At 44.5% G+C, this 17,523-nt stretch overlaps 1 protein-coding gene across 7 annotated transcripts in view; it reads right to left on the bottom strand.

Annotated features, from left to right (window-relative positions):
- The window catches only part of PPP1R9A (protein phosphatase 1 regulatory subunit 9A), a 252,259-nt gene that overhangs the window by 64,737 nt on the left and 169,999 nt on the right, over positions 1-17,523 (bottom strand). For all 7 annotated transcript variants that reach the window (XM_063452273.1, XM_063452276.1, XM_063452277.1 and 4 more), the window contains exon 8: positions 13,759-13,812. In XM_063452273.1, the coding sequence (XP_063308343.1) occupies positions 13,759-13,812 (54 nt within the window). The remainder of the gene's footprint in view (positions 1-13,758; positions 13,813-17,523) is intronic.

The following is a 17,523-nucleotide window of genomic DNA, read 5'->3' as shown; positions in this document are numbered from 1 at the left end:
ATAAGTGGAATTTAATATAGGGAAGTAGATTCTATGGCTGTAGACTTGCAAATCCCTGTTACAAAAACCCTACAGCAAACATGTGATTGGTGAACACAGGATAAAGTGCTTCAGAAATTAAATAATGGTAATGTAAGCTTAGTTTAGAAATATTTATACAAGAGTTTTTTAATTTTTCAGGATTTCTTTCTTTCAGGAATTGTAAAAGAGAATTAGAGAAAAACAGATGTGGTGCCCATATCTAAAAAGAGTTCAAAAGCTCAACCCAGAAACTACAGATCTATGAGCTTAACATCTTTTATTGGGAAATTAAGGTATAGTACAAGAATTAATTTTGGCCAAAAATATCATTAGAAGGAATCAACATGTTTTTATGAAAGACAGGTCTTGTCAAACAAATGTCACTGTGTTCTATGAAGAAGTTAGTCGAAATATAGATCAGTGTGATCCAGTAGATGTGATCTACTTGGACTTTGCTAGGGCATTTAATACAGTTCAAGACAAATAATCATGTTCGTCTTTTTCTAAAGACAGTGTACAGAGAGATGTTGTAAAAGGAACATTTTAAAATAGGATAAAAATAATAAGTGGAGTGCCTCAGGGTTCTCTCCTGGGTCCATTTCTATTTAATCTGTTTATAAATCATTTTGAAGTGGGCATTGAAAGTAGTTTGTTGGTGTTTACAAATGACGCAAAACTAGTTGAAAAAATACAGTCTGAACGCGATATAACTTACCGTATATACTCGAGTATAAGCCGACCCGAATATAAGCCGAGGCCCCTAATTTTACCCCAAAAAACTGGGAAAACTTATTTAGGAAATAAAATTAGATCCTAAAAAAAATATATTAATTGAATATTTATTTACAGTGTGTGTATAATGAATGCAGTGTGTGTATAATGAATGCAGTGTGTGTGTATGAATGCAGTGTGTGTATGAATGCAGCGTGTGTGTATGAATGCAGCGTGTGTGTATGAGTGCAGCGTGTGTGTATGAGTGCAGCATGTGTGTATGAGTGCAGCGTGTGTGTATGAGTGCAGCGTGTGTGTATGAGTGCAGCAGGTGTGTATGAGTGCAGCAGGTGTGTATGAGTGCAGCAGGTGTGTATGAGTGCAGCAGGTGTGTATGAGTGCAGCAGGTGTGTATGAGTGCAGCGTGTGTATGAGTGCAGCGTGTGTATGTGTGCTATGTGTGCAGTGTGTGTGTATAAGTGCAGTGTGTGTGTATGTGTGCAGTGTGTGTGTGTATGAATGCAGTGTGTGTGTGTATGAGTGCAGTGTGTGTATGAGTGCAGTGTGTGTATGAATGCAGTGTGTGTATGTGTGCAGTGTGTGTATGAGTGGTGTGTGTATGAGTGCAGTGTGTGTGTATGAATGCAGTGTGTGTGTGTATGAGTGCAGTGTGTGTATGAGTGCAGTGTGTGTGTATGTGTGCAGTGTGTGTGTGCGTGTGTGTTGCAGTGGTGGGGGGGTGGGCAATTTTATTATTTTATTTATTTTTTTATTTTTTCATTATTATTTCTTCTTATTACCGGTATTTTTTATTTAATTATTATTTTTATTTTCGTCCCCCCTCCCTGCTTGATACATGGCAGGGAGGGGGGCTCCTTCCCTGGTGGTCCAGCATTGGCATTTCAGTGGGGGGGAGAGGGGGCTGGCAGAGATCTTACTTACCCGTCCTGCAGCTCCTGTCAGCTCCCTCCTCCTCCGCGCCGTCCGTTCAGCTCTTCTGTCAGCTCCCAGTGTAAATCTCGCGAGAGCCTTACACTGGGAGCTGACCGAGGTGCTGAACGGACGGCGCAGAGGAGAAGGGAGCTGACAGGAGCTGCAGGACGGGTAAGTAAGATCTCTGCCAGCCCCCTCTCCCTCAGTCTGTATTATGGCAATGCAAATTGCCATAATACAGACTATTGACTCGAGTATAAGCCGAGTTACGGTTTTTCAGCACAAAAAATGTGCTGAAAAACTCGGCTTATACTCGAGTATATACGGTAACTCGAGTGATTCGGATACATTGTGGGACCCAGAGCCAGACTGGGACAAAAATTCAGCCCTGGGAAAAATCGCCTGGAGTGGCTGGCACGACGCCTGGGAAACGGAGACCAGGGAAACGGAGACCAGCGAAGCGGAGAAGGCGGCCCATAAAATCCGAGGCTCGCATCTGCCTTCCTGGGCTGAGGGCCCGAAAGGGAAACACCCTGCTGCTTACCCCACATGCCCGGACGGGACTTTTCCATCACACAACCGCCCGGGAACCTCGCTTGCGGTGCTGAAAGTGACCGGAGCGGTGGAAAGTGCACGAGGGCCCTTGAGAAGGCCTGGGGCCAGCGGAGTGGCCAAAATTGGATGCAGCCCCTAGACCAACCTGCTGGCAGCTTCCCGATCGTGGGCATAGGATGAACGCATAAACACACTCCTGGACAGTACCACAGCGTGCATACCGGGACTTACTCACAAGTAGCTCTAAACAGGCAGACACATGTTGCCTCCGGAATGTTACCAGCAATGCCATAAATGTATATTCTGCTTTTGTTTTACTAGAAAAGTATGATTTTTCTCTTTTTTCAGTCCAATGGTCTATTTCTTAACATGCCTAGCTTGATGCAGACGCGCCCCAAAAGCCTAGTGGTTTACAACTTTTAAGCCTCCTACATATATGTCTTGCCGAAACCTGCAGAATATGCGGCCTTTAGCCTTTATGTATGTTTAGCCTGAAATAATTTAATCTAAGAGTATGCTAGCTCTAAGACACACTTTTCATGGTAGTACTCCTTTATTATCAACCAATATGTCTTATTTTCACCTCGCTTTTACCTAACTAGTACAGGCTATAACTTAAGACATAAGTACCTTACCTGCATTTACTAACAAAAAAATTGTGCCATTCTTGCATGCCATAATACTGTATTCACTGTATTACTGTTTTAGCTTGTACATGCTGTTGTGGCGATAGACCTTGTTTATGTTACTCATGCACTGCAAAAATAAAGATTGACAAAAAAATCAGCCCTGGCATTTAAAGGCAGAGCAGCCTTAGGAGGGGCGTGGCCCAAGAGGGTTTATATTGTGTCATCACCAATGACATTCGTGCCTCTCCAAAGTGGGCATGTTTGTTTAATACCCCTCATGGCAGTCAACGTGTAGTGTGGGGTGATAGGTGATGTGTGTGTGAGTGGGAGTCAATAGGGGATGTCGTGTGAGGGCCGAATAAGAGATCTAGAGTGTGGAAGGGGGTCATGGGGCTGCAGGGTGTGAGAAGGGGGACCTAGGGCTGCAGGGTGTGGGAAGGGGACATAGGGATGCAGGGTGTGGGAAGGGGACATGAGGCTGCAGGATGTGAGAGGGCACATGGGGCTGCAGGGTGTGAGAAGGGGACATGTGGCTGCTGGGTGTGAGGGAGAAAGGGGCTACAGGGTGTGAAAGGGGATATGGGGCTGCTGTATGAGTGGGGGGCAGACAACCGCTGGGTGAGAGGGGGGAAAAGGACTGCTGGGTTAGAGGAGGGCAGACAACTGCTGGGTGAGAGGGGGACCGGCAACTGCTGTGTGAGAGGGGTGACAAGGGCTGCTGGGTGAGAGGGGGACAAGGGTTGCAGGTTGAGAGGGGGGCAGGGTGTGAGAAGGGACATGGGGCTGCAGGATTAGAGGAGGAGACAAGGGCTGCTGGGTAAGAGGGGGAGACAAGGGCTGCTGGGTGAGATGGGCTGCTGGGTGGGCGGATAAGGGCTGCTGGGTGAGAGGGGGAGACAAGGGATACAGTGTATGAGAGGGGACATGGGGCTACTGGGTGAGAGAGGGAACATGGGGCTGCAGGGTGAGAAGGGGAGACATGGGCTGCTGGGGGAGAGGGGGGCATGGGGGGGACATGGGGCTGCAGGGTGAGAAGGGGTGACATGGGGCTGCAGGTTGAGAAGGGGAGACAGGGTCTGCTGGGTGAGAGGGGGGGACAGGGGCTTCTGGGTGAGAGGGGAGTACAGGGTATGAGAGATGACATGGGTCTACTGGGTATGAGAGGGGACATAGGGCTGCTGGGTGAGAGGGGGACATGGGGCTGCTGGGTAACAGGGGGAGACAGGGGCTGCTGGGGGAGAGGGGGAGACAGGGGCTGCTGGGTGAGAGGGGGAGACAGGGGCCGCTGGGGGGGTGGGGACAAGATATGCTGGGGTGGGGGGATAGGGGCTGCTAGGTGAGAGGTTTGTGAAGATACGACCTAATATTGTCCGTGGGTACTTCTATTAAGGGGGGACAGGGGCTGCTGGGTGAGAGAGGGGACAGGGGCTACTGGGTGAGAGGGAGAGGCAGGGTATGAGAGATGACATGGGGCTACTGGGTATGAGAGGGGACATGGGGCTGCTGGGTGAGAGGGGGACATGGGGCTGCTGGGTAACAGGGGGAGACAGGGGCTGCTGGGGGGAGACAGGGGCCGCTGGGTGAAAGGAGGGGACAGGGGCTGCTGGGTGAGAGGGGGAGACAGGGGCTGCTGGGTGAGAGGGGGAGACAGGGGCCGCTGGGGGGGTGGGGACAAGATATGCTGGGGTGGGGGGATAGGGGCTGCTAGGTGAGAGGTTTGTGAAGATACGACCTAATATTGTCCGTGGGTACTTCTATTAACTTGCAGAGCTGATCACTATACTAAGTCCTATGACCTGGGGTTGGAGTCTCTTGATCCACCACCATTCACATTAACCCCTTCCCGACCGCTGCCGTACTAGGTACATCTGACAAAAAACGGTCCTTTATACTTACCCGATTGCCGCCATTCCCCCGACGGGGATCGGTGTTGCTCGAGGTCTGGGGGGACTGCCTCATAGCCCAGACAGCCCCCATTAGGCCTCGCAGGCCATGTGAACGCTCTGAAAGAGTGGTCACATGGGCGCAATAGGCGTCCATAGTGCTGCGTGCAGGGGGACTGACTGAACTGACAGGGAGTCTCCCTGCATGTGTAAAATAAAAAAAAATATGTTAGTAAAAACAAATATAATTATATATATATATATATATATCTATATCAAATAAAGTGATTGAATATTAAATATATGATAATACTTCAGCAATTCGTAACCCCATGTATCTAGGGTAACCTGGTATCTCAATCCTAGCACCTAAGGATCTAAGGTGATGGAGTGACAGAAGATTCATCAACAATATGTAACCCAGGGTGTCTAGGATAGCATGGTGCCTCTACCCTAGCACCTCAGGATCTAAGGTGATGAAGTGACACTTGTTAAATGTAAGAGAATTAATCAGCAGGTTATAACCCAATGTGACTAGGACGGATCAATATCTTAATCCTAGTGCATCAAAATATCTTTCTTCAGCAATTCATAACCCCATATATCTAGGGTAACCTGGTATCTCAATCCTAGCACCCAAGGATCTAAGGTGATGGAGTAACAGAAGATTCATCAACAAAAAAATGGACCCCAGTGTATCTAGGATAGCATGGTGCCCCTACCCTAGCACCTCAGAATCTTAGGTGATAAAGTCACACTTATTAAGTGTAAGGGAATTAGTCAGCAGGTTATAACCCAATATGACCAGGGCGGATCAATATCTCAATCCTAGTACATAAAATATATATATGATGGTAATCATTAATATGTCTAGGACGGCAAGGTGTCTCAAGCCTAGCACATAAAAATAACTATATGATAGTAGTGAAATGCTGCATATGGAAATTCAGTTTAAAACATACAGATAAATCAAACAAATAATATTTAACACACAGAGGTTCAAAAGTTTTCAGAGTACCTCTGATGCATTTTCATTGCAACAAAACAATGTTGCAGTTAATGCTTAGTGAAAGTAACCAATTATGCTGATTGCCATGTGGAGCTTGAATGGCTCGAGCTGAATCACTTAATCTGTTAGGGAGAGCGAGAGCTAGGCTGTTAGAACTATACCATAGTCGTGAAGTATAGAGCTAGTATAGCTGCTTGTTCCAAGTACAAGGCGTCTGCTCACTGACTAACAGAAAAAACTGCTCGGGATTCGTAAAAGAATATGGAGATACCGGTCAGGCTCCATAATCTTCAATTTTATTACATGACAGGAGGCTTCGTATTTTGCATTTTTAACGCTGATGTAATAAGGAAAAAGCCGCGCAGGAGTTCAGTCTAAAGTAGAAGGTCCGGAAAGTGGATTCGCGGGACCAGTCAGCTGTGCGTAGGACATCTGATAGTGAAGCTCCGGCTGAAAAGGCCGAAGAAGCAGCCGCGCCTCTCACCGAGTGTGCCCCAAAAGAGGCGTCTACGCCTGCTAGTGACAAGATCCAGCGTACCCATCTAGCGAGAGTGGTAGAGGAAACTGGATTGTGAGGTTTGACATAGGAGATCAGAAGTTGACCGGCGGGAGTCGGGCGGAGAGAGGCGGTAGCCGTCATGTAGCTGCGTAAGGTTGCGACCACGCACAATTGGGGTTCCGTGAGGAAAAAGGGATAAAAAATAGTGGTAGAGTTAGATTTGGTGCGTTGGGAGACATGGAATGTCACCCCTTCAGGATCCAATGAGAAGGCATTGGCTTCGAAGGCTCTAACGTCGGATACCCGACGAAAGGAAACTAGGCAGAGCAACACCGTCATTTTGGCTGAAAGTTGGCGGAGACAGAAGTCGAACACCTCTTTCGTGAGTTCGGATAGGAGTCGTGAGCGGGCTCCGCCTAAGCGGTTGATGTAGCGGACGGCTGAGATGTTGTCCATCCTGAGGAGAATGCAACAATTCGATTTGTCCTTTGCCAGACTGCGTATGGCGAAGGAGCCTGCCAGTAGTTCGAGGCAGTTGATGTGTAGGTTGAGTTCCTGTGGAGTCCAGGTTCCCCCTGTCGATACATCCTCGCTCGTGGCGCCCCAACCCCAAAGGCTGGCGTCCGACTCCAGTACGAAATCTGGGGTTTCGCTGAAGATAGCTCGGCCGTTCCAGGCCTGCATGCTGTCCAGCCACCATTGAAGATCCTCCCGGACTTCTGTCGTCACTGGTACGGGTTGATCGTAAGTGGGGTTCCGGCGGAGGAAGGATGCTTTGAGGCGTTGCATCGCTCTGTAGTGGAGCGGGCCCGGGAAGATGGCTTGGATGGATGCCGAGAGAAGGCCTACGATTCGAGCTAGATTGCGTAGGGGAACTGATTGGCATCGGATCGTCTTGCGGATTTCCTTCCGAATCGCGATCTTGGTCGTCGGAGCGTGCTGGAGACCGAGTCGATTTCGAAACCCAGGAACTGTATAGTTTGGGACGGAGTTGTAGCGGATTTCTGATGGTTTATCGTAAACCCTAGGGATTCTAGGAGTTCCATGGCAAAACGTGTGTGTAGTCTGAGTCTTGACTTGACGGAGCAGAAGATTAGGAGGTCGTCCAGGTATATAATGCAGCGAATTCCTCTTGCGCGCAGATGAGTAACTACCGGCTTCAACAGTTTGGTGAAACACCATGGGGCCGAACTGAGGCCGAAAGGGAGGCAAGTGAATTGCCATGGTTGGTCGTTCCACAGGAAGCGGAGGAAGCATCTGCTGTCGATATGTACCGGTACTGACAGGTAGGCATCCTTGAGGTCCAATCTTGTGAACCAGTCACCGTCTTGTAGGAGGTCCCGTAAAAGGTGGATTCCCTCCATTTTGAAGTGGCGGTAGACCACGTGAGCATTGAGTGTACGTAGGTTTATGACCGGTCTGAGGTCTCCTGTCTTCTTTTTCGCTAAGAAAATGTTGCTGAAGAATCCTCCGGTGTCTGTGGCGGGTTCTATCGCCCCTTTGTTGTAGAGTTCCTGAAGTTCGGCTTGGATGAGCTTTGAGTCCTCTGTCGAACAGTTGATCGGTCGTGGTGGGGACTCTTGGTAAGGTGTGCTGACGAAATCTATGATGTATCCCTGTACCGTCTGGAGTATCCAAGCGTCTGACGAAATGGTCGTCCAGTTCTGAAAGAAAAGAGAGAGACGACCTGCATGCAAGATGGTCATAGGTAGATGATAGCTTACCTGGAGTGAATCGGGATCTGCCACGTCCTCGGGTACTGCGTCCTCTGTCTGAGCCTCTTGAGAAGGTGAAAGGCTGGCGGTATCCCGTTTCTGGGTAGAAGGGTTGCGGTCTTGAGGATCGGGGGCCTGATGGCCAGAAACGGCTGGCAGCACGGCCCCTGTGGCGGCCAGCCCGTCCAAAAACACCCCTAGTGGGGTATTGTCTGAAAACCCTCCTCATTGAGGTCTGGGCTTTACTCAACGAGGTGAAGACGTTGACGTGGCGATTCAATTCCTTTAGGAAAGGGTCTCCAAATAACTTGCCCTGTGCCAGAGGTCCGAGTTCCTTGGTGCCCAAATCCACCAACTTCCCGTCTATTCGGAGAAGTGCTGCCTTACGCCTCTCAGATGAGAGGGCCACATTTGCGTTTCCGAGGAAACAAAAACCGCGTTGAGCCCATTCGCGGATATCATGAGCCCATTCCCTGACCATGTCGGCATCGAATTGGTCTGCCCGTTGGAAAGCATCGTCTGCTAGGTACATGATGCGTGATAGGGGTCCGGAGGTATCTAAGAGTTTGTCTTGGACTCCTTTGAATCCCCTCTCCACCCCGCGGCGGGGGTTGTGACCGCCTCTACTCATGAAAGTAGTGATTACTTGGTCAAATTCAGGTGTCATGGCTACTTGATCTGGTAGGGAAGGGCGGGGGCATTCCGATCTTAGTCGGTTGCGAACTACCTTGTCCATGGGTTTACGCATCCATAAGTGCATAAACTTAGCCAGGTGTTCCGGTGGTGTCCAGTCTGTCGAGCGGGGGTGTCTGATGTTACGTGGATCGAAGAGTGTCTGGCCCATGGGGTCCAGGATAGCTTCGTCCTGAGGCAGGGTGTTGTCCCCTGTCCATTGCCATTCTGCAGCGAGAGAGTCTGAATCCCCTGCATGAAAGGGTTTAGATCTTGAGTCCCAGGCGTCGTCGTCAGAATGGGACGCGTTAGCTTGCCATTCATCCAAGATGGCCATAGTGCCATCGATATCTTCTTCCTCCTCTGAGGATAGAACTTGGGTAGGAGCAGGGGCGACAGATGTTGTCGTTTTGCTCCGCTTGGTGGGTCTTTTGCCTTTGTTCAATTTGGGGTCTGTTTCCCCTTTCCAATGGCGTTTACTAGCCCGGGTGTCGTCTTTAGACTGGGTTTCAGAGTCTTCAGACTCAGTGTCTTGGCGTGTGTGGCATGGTTTGGAGCATTCTGGTTGAGCGGCCATCATGTGTGATAGGGCCTTTTCCATAGACGCGGCCACCACTGCATTAACCATGGATTGAAAATCCACTGGGGTAGTTTGTGAGTCTTCCATAATGTTAGGAAAGGACTTGGCACTGTTAAGAGGGCAGTAAGGCAGGGGTCAAAGTTAGGAGAGTATCCTACGGTAGTTATGGTACCAGCAGTACCAGATATAACCCCAGCAGGGTAGTATTGGGTTTTTAGTCTGGGCAGCACCCAGTATACAGAGGTTGCAATAGCAGAGCTCTGATAGGCAGTCTGGGCAGCACCCAGTATACAGAGATTACAACAGTAGAGCTCTGATAGGCAGCCTGGGCAGCACCCAGTATACAGAGGTTACAACAGTAGAGCTCTGATAGGCATTCACCTTTATGGGGTTTCACCCCAAGGAGCACAGGGTATTGAGCCCTATAGTGCACATATACCACAGGAGTAACAGAGACTGTCTGTGGGGACCCCTGCCTGGATGAGAGCAATGTGAGTTGATAGCAATCTGAAATAGTAATGGGATATGAATGAGCAACTGGATGTGGCAACAGGCGTATTAACATAAACCTGAGCAGAAAAAGATATAAATATATATGCTTACCTTGGAGGATCCGAGTAGATGCAGATCTCAGCAATCGAGTGTGTATGAGTCTCCAAAATGGCGGCCGCGGGTCTCGCGATTCGCGAGATCCAAGATGGCCGACGTCACACTGAAAGTGTGGGAAAGTAGATCCGGCCACCGGCCGGAGCGTTAAAACGCGCGGTTAGGCGGCCGGGAGTGGCAAGGGCTGTGTAGCCAAGGATTCCTTAGTGAAAGGGGACTGAAAAAACGGCGAAAATGTCCGGAATAAAACGGAAACCGGGAGGGATATCAGGGTGCCCAGAGTAAGAAGGGCAAAGGTAAATAAAGGAGCCCCAAGCAAATTTGGAAAAAAATAGAAAATGAGGCAATAAGATATAAGCAAAGTGAGGCAATAAGAAATAAGAGTGAAAACAGAAAATAACAATGTTAACAAAGTCAAATAAAATCAATAATGAATAAATATGAGGAGCTCAATATTCTGACCTGTCTGCTGATGGAGCAGTAAAGAAAGAGGGGGAGGAGCCTGTTCACTGGGAATACTATACCTCCTACTGTTTTTTGATTGGTTCTTGTTATCACTTTCTTTACTGCTATGGAGTTTTAGTAAAGAGAGATATGCAAAATACGAAGCCTCCTGTCATGTAATAAAATTATTTTTATGTGCTAGGCTTGAGACACCTTGCCGTCCTAGACATATTAATGATAACCATCATATATATATTTTATGTACTAGGATTGAGATATTGATCCGCCCTGGTCATATTGGGTTATAACCTGCTGACTAATTCCCTTACACTTAATAAGTGTGACTTTATCACCTAAGATTCTGAGGTGCTAGGGTAGAGGCACCATGCTATCCTAGATACACTGGGGTCCATTTTTTTGTTGATGAATCTTCTGTTACTCCATCACCTTAGATCCTTGGGTGCTAGGATTGAGATACCAGGTTACCCTAGATATATGGGGTTATGAATTGCTGAAGAAAGATATTTTGATGCACTAGGATTGAGATATTGATCCGTCCTAGTCACATTGGGTTATAACCTGCTGATTAATTCTCTTACATTTAACAAGTGTCACTTCATCACCTTAGATCCTGAGGTGCTAGGGTAGAGGCACCATGCTATCCTAGACACCCTGGGTTACATATTGTTGATGAATCTTCTGTCACTCCATCACCTTAGATCCTTAGGTGCTAGGATTGAGATACCAGGTTACCCTAGATACATGGGGTTACGAATTGCTGAAGTATTATCATATATTTAATATTCAATCACTTTATTTGATGTTTCAACACCTTATAGTCAATTTTTATTATCATATTAATAAAAGTTAAATTTTAATCTTAATTATTTTCTTAAGGGCACTCAAGTCTCCTCTCTTGCCTGTCACTACTTTGGTAGTTTATATGGGTCAACCCCATTTTTTGAGTGTTTTCCTTGAGCTTCCAACCTCTTTCTGTTCTCTCTCTCTCTCTCTCTCTCTCTCTCTCTCTCTCTCTATATATATATATATATACATATATTATATCTATATAATATGTGTATATATATATATATATATATATATATATATATATATATTATATATAACGTCATACTAAGTGTATTTTTTTTATTAATATATATATATATATATATTAATATAAAACTACACTTAGAGTAAAATTACACCCGTATATATATAATAACTCTATGTATTTTATATATATATATTATTATAAAAAATAAATAATAATGAACTAAAAAATAAATACAAAAAATGTAAAAATAATAAAACATTTTAAATTATACATATATGTAATTTTATTCTAACTGTATTTTGATATTAATATATCTATGTCAAAATACACTTAGAATGAAATTATATATATATCTATGTATATATATAAATAAATAAAAATAATACGAAATATATATAAATATTTATATATATATATATATATTGATATATATATCCATATACATAATTACATAAATAATTTCATAAATATACACGTAGACTTCAAATATATAAATATGTATATATATTTAAATTCTACGTGCACATTTATGTAATATTTTTACGTAATTAAGTACTGTAATTTTATTGATTGCAATTTAAAGGGGCCTGCCTGACAACCCAGGCCAAAATTCAAGAGAATTGAATTTGCTAGCACTGTATTAAACCCTGTAACTTTCCATGACACCCTAAAACCTGTGCATGGGGGTGGGGGTACGGTTTTACTCAGGAGACTTCGCTGAATACAAATATTAGTGTTTCAAAACAGTTAAACATATCACAGTGATTATATTGTCATTGAAAGTTTTTTGCATTTTTCACACACAAACGGCACTTTCACCAATGTTATCATTGCTGTGATACATTTTACTGTTTTGAAATGCTAATATTTGTGTTCAGCGAAGTCTCCTGCGTATAACAGTACCCCCCATATACAGGTTTCATAGTGTTTTTGAAAGTTACAGGGTCAACTTGCATTTCAGTTTTTTCACATTGAAATTTGCCAGATTGGAAATGTTGCCCTTGAGAGCGTATGGTAGCCCAGGAATGAGAATTACCCACATGATGGCATACCATTTGCAAAAGAAGACAACCCAAGGTATTGCAAATGGTATGTTCAGTCTTTTTAGTAACCACTTAGCCACAAACACTGGCCACAGTTAGCGTTCATATTTGTTTTTTGCATTGTTAACACACAAACAAAATAAATGCTAACTTTGGCCAGTGTTTGTAACTAAGTGGCTACTAAAGAAGACTGGACATACCCCATAATGAATACCCTGGGTTGTCTACTTTAAAAAAAAAATGTACATGTGAGGTGTGATTCAGAGATTTATGACAGATAACAATGTTACAATGTCACTATTGATACATTTAAAAATTATATATTTTAAAACAGCAATGTCCTACTTATACTCATAGCCTTATAACTTGCCAAAAAAAAGCTGAGAACATGAACATTGGGTATTTCTAAACCCGGGAAAAAATTTAGAAACTATTTAACACGGGTGTTTTTTGGCGCCTGCCCCCCACCAAGCAGCCCCATGTCACCTCTTATATCCTGAATCCCTTGTTTCCCCCTCTCACCCAGCAGCCTCAGGTCAGGCAGCACCGGCCCTAGAGGGGACGACGGTCAGGGAGATCCCCTTTTTGCATAAACAGAATATTCAAGGATATAATTGATATGTATGTAAATAGGTTATTTGATCCACGGAGAAATCTTGATATCAATAAGGTTTTTTTTTCCCCTTCTTGTTGTATCATTGGAAATAGCTATACTTTGGTTTTTGCCTTATTTTGGACCAACAGCATAAATAAATGAACTTTAGGGTTGAAGTTGATGTACTTTAGTCTTTATTTCTACGTCAATTATGATTTAATCATGTAACAAAGGGGAATAAAAAGAAAAAAAAAAGTTTTTGGTTTTTTTAAAAAAAAATATTTATTCAATTTACAAAAATACCAGGGTCTATTTGACGATTTTTCCTTTATAATTTTGTTAAAAAAATAAATAACCAAATAATAATAGTAATAAAAAATTTATAATATAATGTCCCCAGTTAAAGGAGATGTGTGGTCACACGAAGATACAGTGTAATTCAAGCAATACTGTAAACAGCAGCAGCTAAACATGATGGCATCTTAAAATCAGACATAAACACTGTTACAGCACTGTCACATAAAAATAGGAATCTGAAGTGCGCGGCTAATAATATGATTGCCATTAATTGGCTTTACATACAAAGTAGGTTATCATCCCCAGATAAAAGCGGCATCTGATATTCCAGCTCATATGAACTACAACTCCCATCAGGCCAATCATTTATGATTAGGTATGTTAGGATGTTCACTCCACTACAACTACAGTTAGACTGCATAACCCTGATTCCTCCTGATTTCATCTTTATCCTGAGTGCAGTGTGTTCCATGCTGACAACAAATGATAAATATATACGTATTTCTTACCTTAGTTTTTAGCTTGTGAATCTCGGCCTCGGTGACAGCGTGCTTAATCTGCAACTGGAGGGGGGAAAAAAACAAAAACAAAACACAAAATGAGCAACAGATGTTATTAGCATGAGCCTTGGTGTTTTTCAAAGGCTGCACAGCCAGCTTTGCATACTGTATTTTAGAGCAGAGGGCCTGTAGAAATGCTGCAGTGCAGTAGGCTGTAAATGAAAATGTCTCACTGGAAAAAAAAAATGTTGTCACTGTTCAATTAAAGATGAGAGCACTGCTTTTCCAGCAACAGAACCATGTTTCAACAAGAATATACTGAGTGACAACCTTCCTCTAACAATGCTACGGAACAACAACATAAACAACATCCCTGCCGTGTGCATTGTTTAACATGCCAGTCTGGGTGAGTCATTCGCTTGTTATGTAACAGGCTTGCTCTTTGTAGTTAACGGTTTGAGCCCTGGTACTCACTTCATTATGCCAACCATTACTCGTTTATGCCTTTTTGGTTAAAATGGTGAAACTAATGAATGCTTTGCCATGTTTAACAGGCTGTGGAACCTTACAGCTGTAGGATAGATGAGGATAATAAAAAATAGAAGACCAGAAGTCATTTTGAGAAAGGTTATGATTTTTTTCTTCAATTTTTTTTTAAGGGACACTGTCTGTAGGCATTGTATCTGCATCATCCCATTGAAGTGGTTATAGTGTCTGGAGGCTCCTGGTGCTGTCCTTTCATTCAGCATTAAACCATTTTTAATCCTAAACAAGAGAAGAGCTCCCATCAGCTTATGCAACCGCCTCTCCACCAGCTTCTTGGGCTAATGAGGAAGTAAATACCATGAGAGGCAATGGGTGGCTGTGATTAGTTGAGAGTGTCAGCTGACCACATTCAGCCAATCACAGTGCTATTGCTAAGTACAAATCAGTATGGCTACAAGAAAGTGTATAATTGTTGCCTTAGACATACCTCCAGTGAGGGCAGTCTATGGGCAGCCAGAGACCCTCATTCAGTGTTAGACTGCTTGAAAATGGTTTTACACTGAATGGAGGGGCAGTGCGAGGGGACTCAAGGCACCATAACCAATTTAATAATTTAATTACATGGAATTTAATAGTGCCTACAGTGTCCCTTTAACTTGTTTTCACCCCTGTTTGTATGCATCATTTATGTATTGTACAGTGCTGAGGATTGTATAATTATCATAATAATCATAATACTTGACTATCCATGGGTGCTGCAGTTGCTTTGTAGCGTTGTACTTGTGCATATGTGGGCCTTTACATCGTATAGTTTACGTTCATGAGCAGTTTGTGGTACTGTGTATGATACCTATAAATGTAAGCTGTGTATGGGAGCTGCTTAAGGAATTGTGTGTAGATGATATGTCACATTGTGTGTTTGGTGTGTATGTGTGGGGCAGGTTGGGGTATTGCATGTGAGAAGCTGATTGTGGGGTTCTGTATTTAGATTGTCAGTAGTGTTGTGTTTGTGGGGACTGTGTGTGTGTTTGTGTGTGGGCTGTTTGTATTATTTGTATGAGGAGAGGCATCTTCTGCAGCTCTGTGTAAATATAAACGTGTGGGTGGCTTTCCTGGTGTCCAATGGGGACCCCAGGCACAGGGTCAAGGGCATGGGCTGCAATAGCTAGAGCAGGCTGCAGGAGGGATTGCATACCAGCCCAACAACATACAAACAAATATACTGCCCCCCCCCCCATCCCCGTCCCTCCACTCTAATACACTACACCCTCCTCTTCCCTTCCCTTTTCCCTCAATTCAATACACTGCCCCCACTTCCTTCCCCCAATTTAATACACTGCCCTTCCTCCCAACTTAATACACTGCCCACTTCCCCAATCTTAAAATACTGCCTCCGCTCCCTCTCCCCAATTTAATACACAGCCCACTCCGACTAATACACTGCCCTCACATCCCCCAATTGAATACACTGCCATCCCAGCAATTTAATACACTGTCCCCACTCCCCCCAATTCTAAACACTGCCTTCCCCCAATTTATTACACTGTCCTTCCCCTTCCTCCCCCCAATTTAATATACTGCTCTCCCCTTCCCTCTAATTTAATAAATGGCTCCCTCCCCACTAATTAAATACATTGCTCTTCCCCAATTTAATACACTGCCTCCTCACCCCAATTTAATACATTGCTCTCCCCCATTGCCTCATTTAAATACACTGCCATCCCCCAATTTAATACCCTCCCCTTCACTCCCCCTACCCCCAATTTAATCTGGTCTGTCAGACACTCTGTGCACTGAATCGCTGCCACCGCGCCTCTGCCAGATATGACTGCATATGCTGTATGCTCATATCCAGTGGCCAGCAAGGACCAATACTTTAAGATCCTGCGGTCTCTGGCAGGTCACAGGAGCACGCGGTCAGCCGCGCAGATAGGAATGTCAATCTGATCACAGCCGCAGCAAAAAGATTCCCAAGGGCAGACGGCTTACCGGGAAATTTCCCGGTATCCCGGTAGGCCAGTTCGGCCCTCTTTGGGAGGATGTTTTCTGAGATCACTTGCTCTAAGTGCTGAAATGTGTGCATTTATAATTGTCCCTTACCACCTGCAATTACACTCAGTTTGCACTAACAGATATCTGAAGTTCCAATGGGACCCATGATAGGCCAGAGACCCTTTGTCTCTGGCAGCCTGGAGTGCCGTGCAAAAACAACTCGAGTGCCATGCATGGGATGGCACACATGCCATAGGTTGCTGATCCCTGTTCCAGACTAATGAAACTCCCAGTCCAGCTCTGTCCATTACAAAATACATGGTAAGACCTGCTCAGGCATTTATTCTACAACATCCAATTTTCTACAAACAGAATCCTGCTAGCAAATGAGTGCTGACTGTTAGAACTTGATAATTATAGTATTTATGTGTACTTTTGTGCTCAGTAATACTCAGGAGAGCGGGTAATCTAACTGTGTGGGATTTCTTCCAAGACTTCTGATATTTCAGTGAGTTTATATTTGATATAACACAAAGTTCTATTTAGAGATATGTTTTATCTGATGTCATTATTTATTCCAAATGCTTTCATACATAATAATCTGAGTGTTTGCATGGATTTCCCATACAAAACCTTCAGGTAACGTCTTTGGTATAAACGTTAAGTTGTGAGATATCCTGTTACTGTGATTTAATATTACTAAACAACGACGTTTAAAAACACTTGCAAGAACATTAGCACCTAGCACCAGAGCAAGGATTTTTGGCTACACAGGCGAAGATGTATTTGGCCACCCTGCTCCATCCACCCCCACAAAAAAAGGATCTTCACCTGTGTGTCCCTTAATCCCACTCTTGAATTTCTCCCCACCCTCCCACTCTTGACAAAATAATCACATCAGCTTAAAGATGTGTGTGTTTGCGCACAGATCATGCCCCTTGTAATCCATCTGCTCAGTATTCTTCCGTTTAGGCATTAATTTATGTTATTTCTCATGCCTAACCACAACTCCCCTGTCTTTCAATCACACAAAGTCTATTTACACCCCCTTTTGTGTTTCTTATCCTCTCTTTTGAATGTCCTACCCCCTTTAGTGTATTTTATCCCCCTTGTGTATTACACTATGCCTTAGTATATCTTATGCTCCCATTTTTCTCTTTGTGTGTCTCTTCCACACACACCATTTGTGTATATCTTACTCCCGTCCAGCCCCTTTCTGTGTCTCTTTCTATCCCCAGCGCTTTGTGTGTCTCTTATTACCCCAGTCACTTTTTGTGTCTCTTTCTCCCCTTCTCC

The sequence above is a fragment of the Pelobates fuscus genome, chromosome 4 (assembly GCF_036172605.1).
Source record: "Pelobates fuscus isolate aPelFus1 chromosome 4, aPelFus1.pri, whole genome shotgun sequence".
Taxonomy (NCBI): Eukaryota; Metazoa; Chordata; class Amphibia; order Anura; family Pelobatidae; genus Pelobates; species Pelobates fuscus.
Note: the sequence above shows the minus strand (reverse complement) of the source record. Positions and strands in the feature narration are given on the sequence as shown.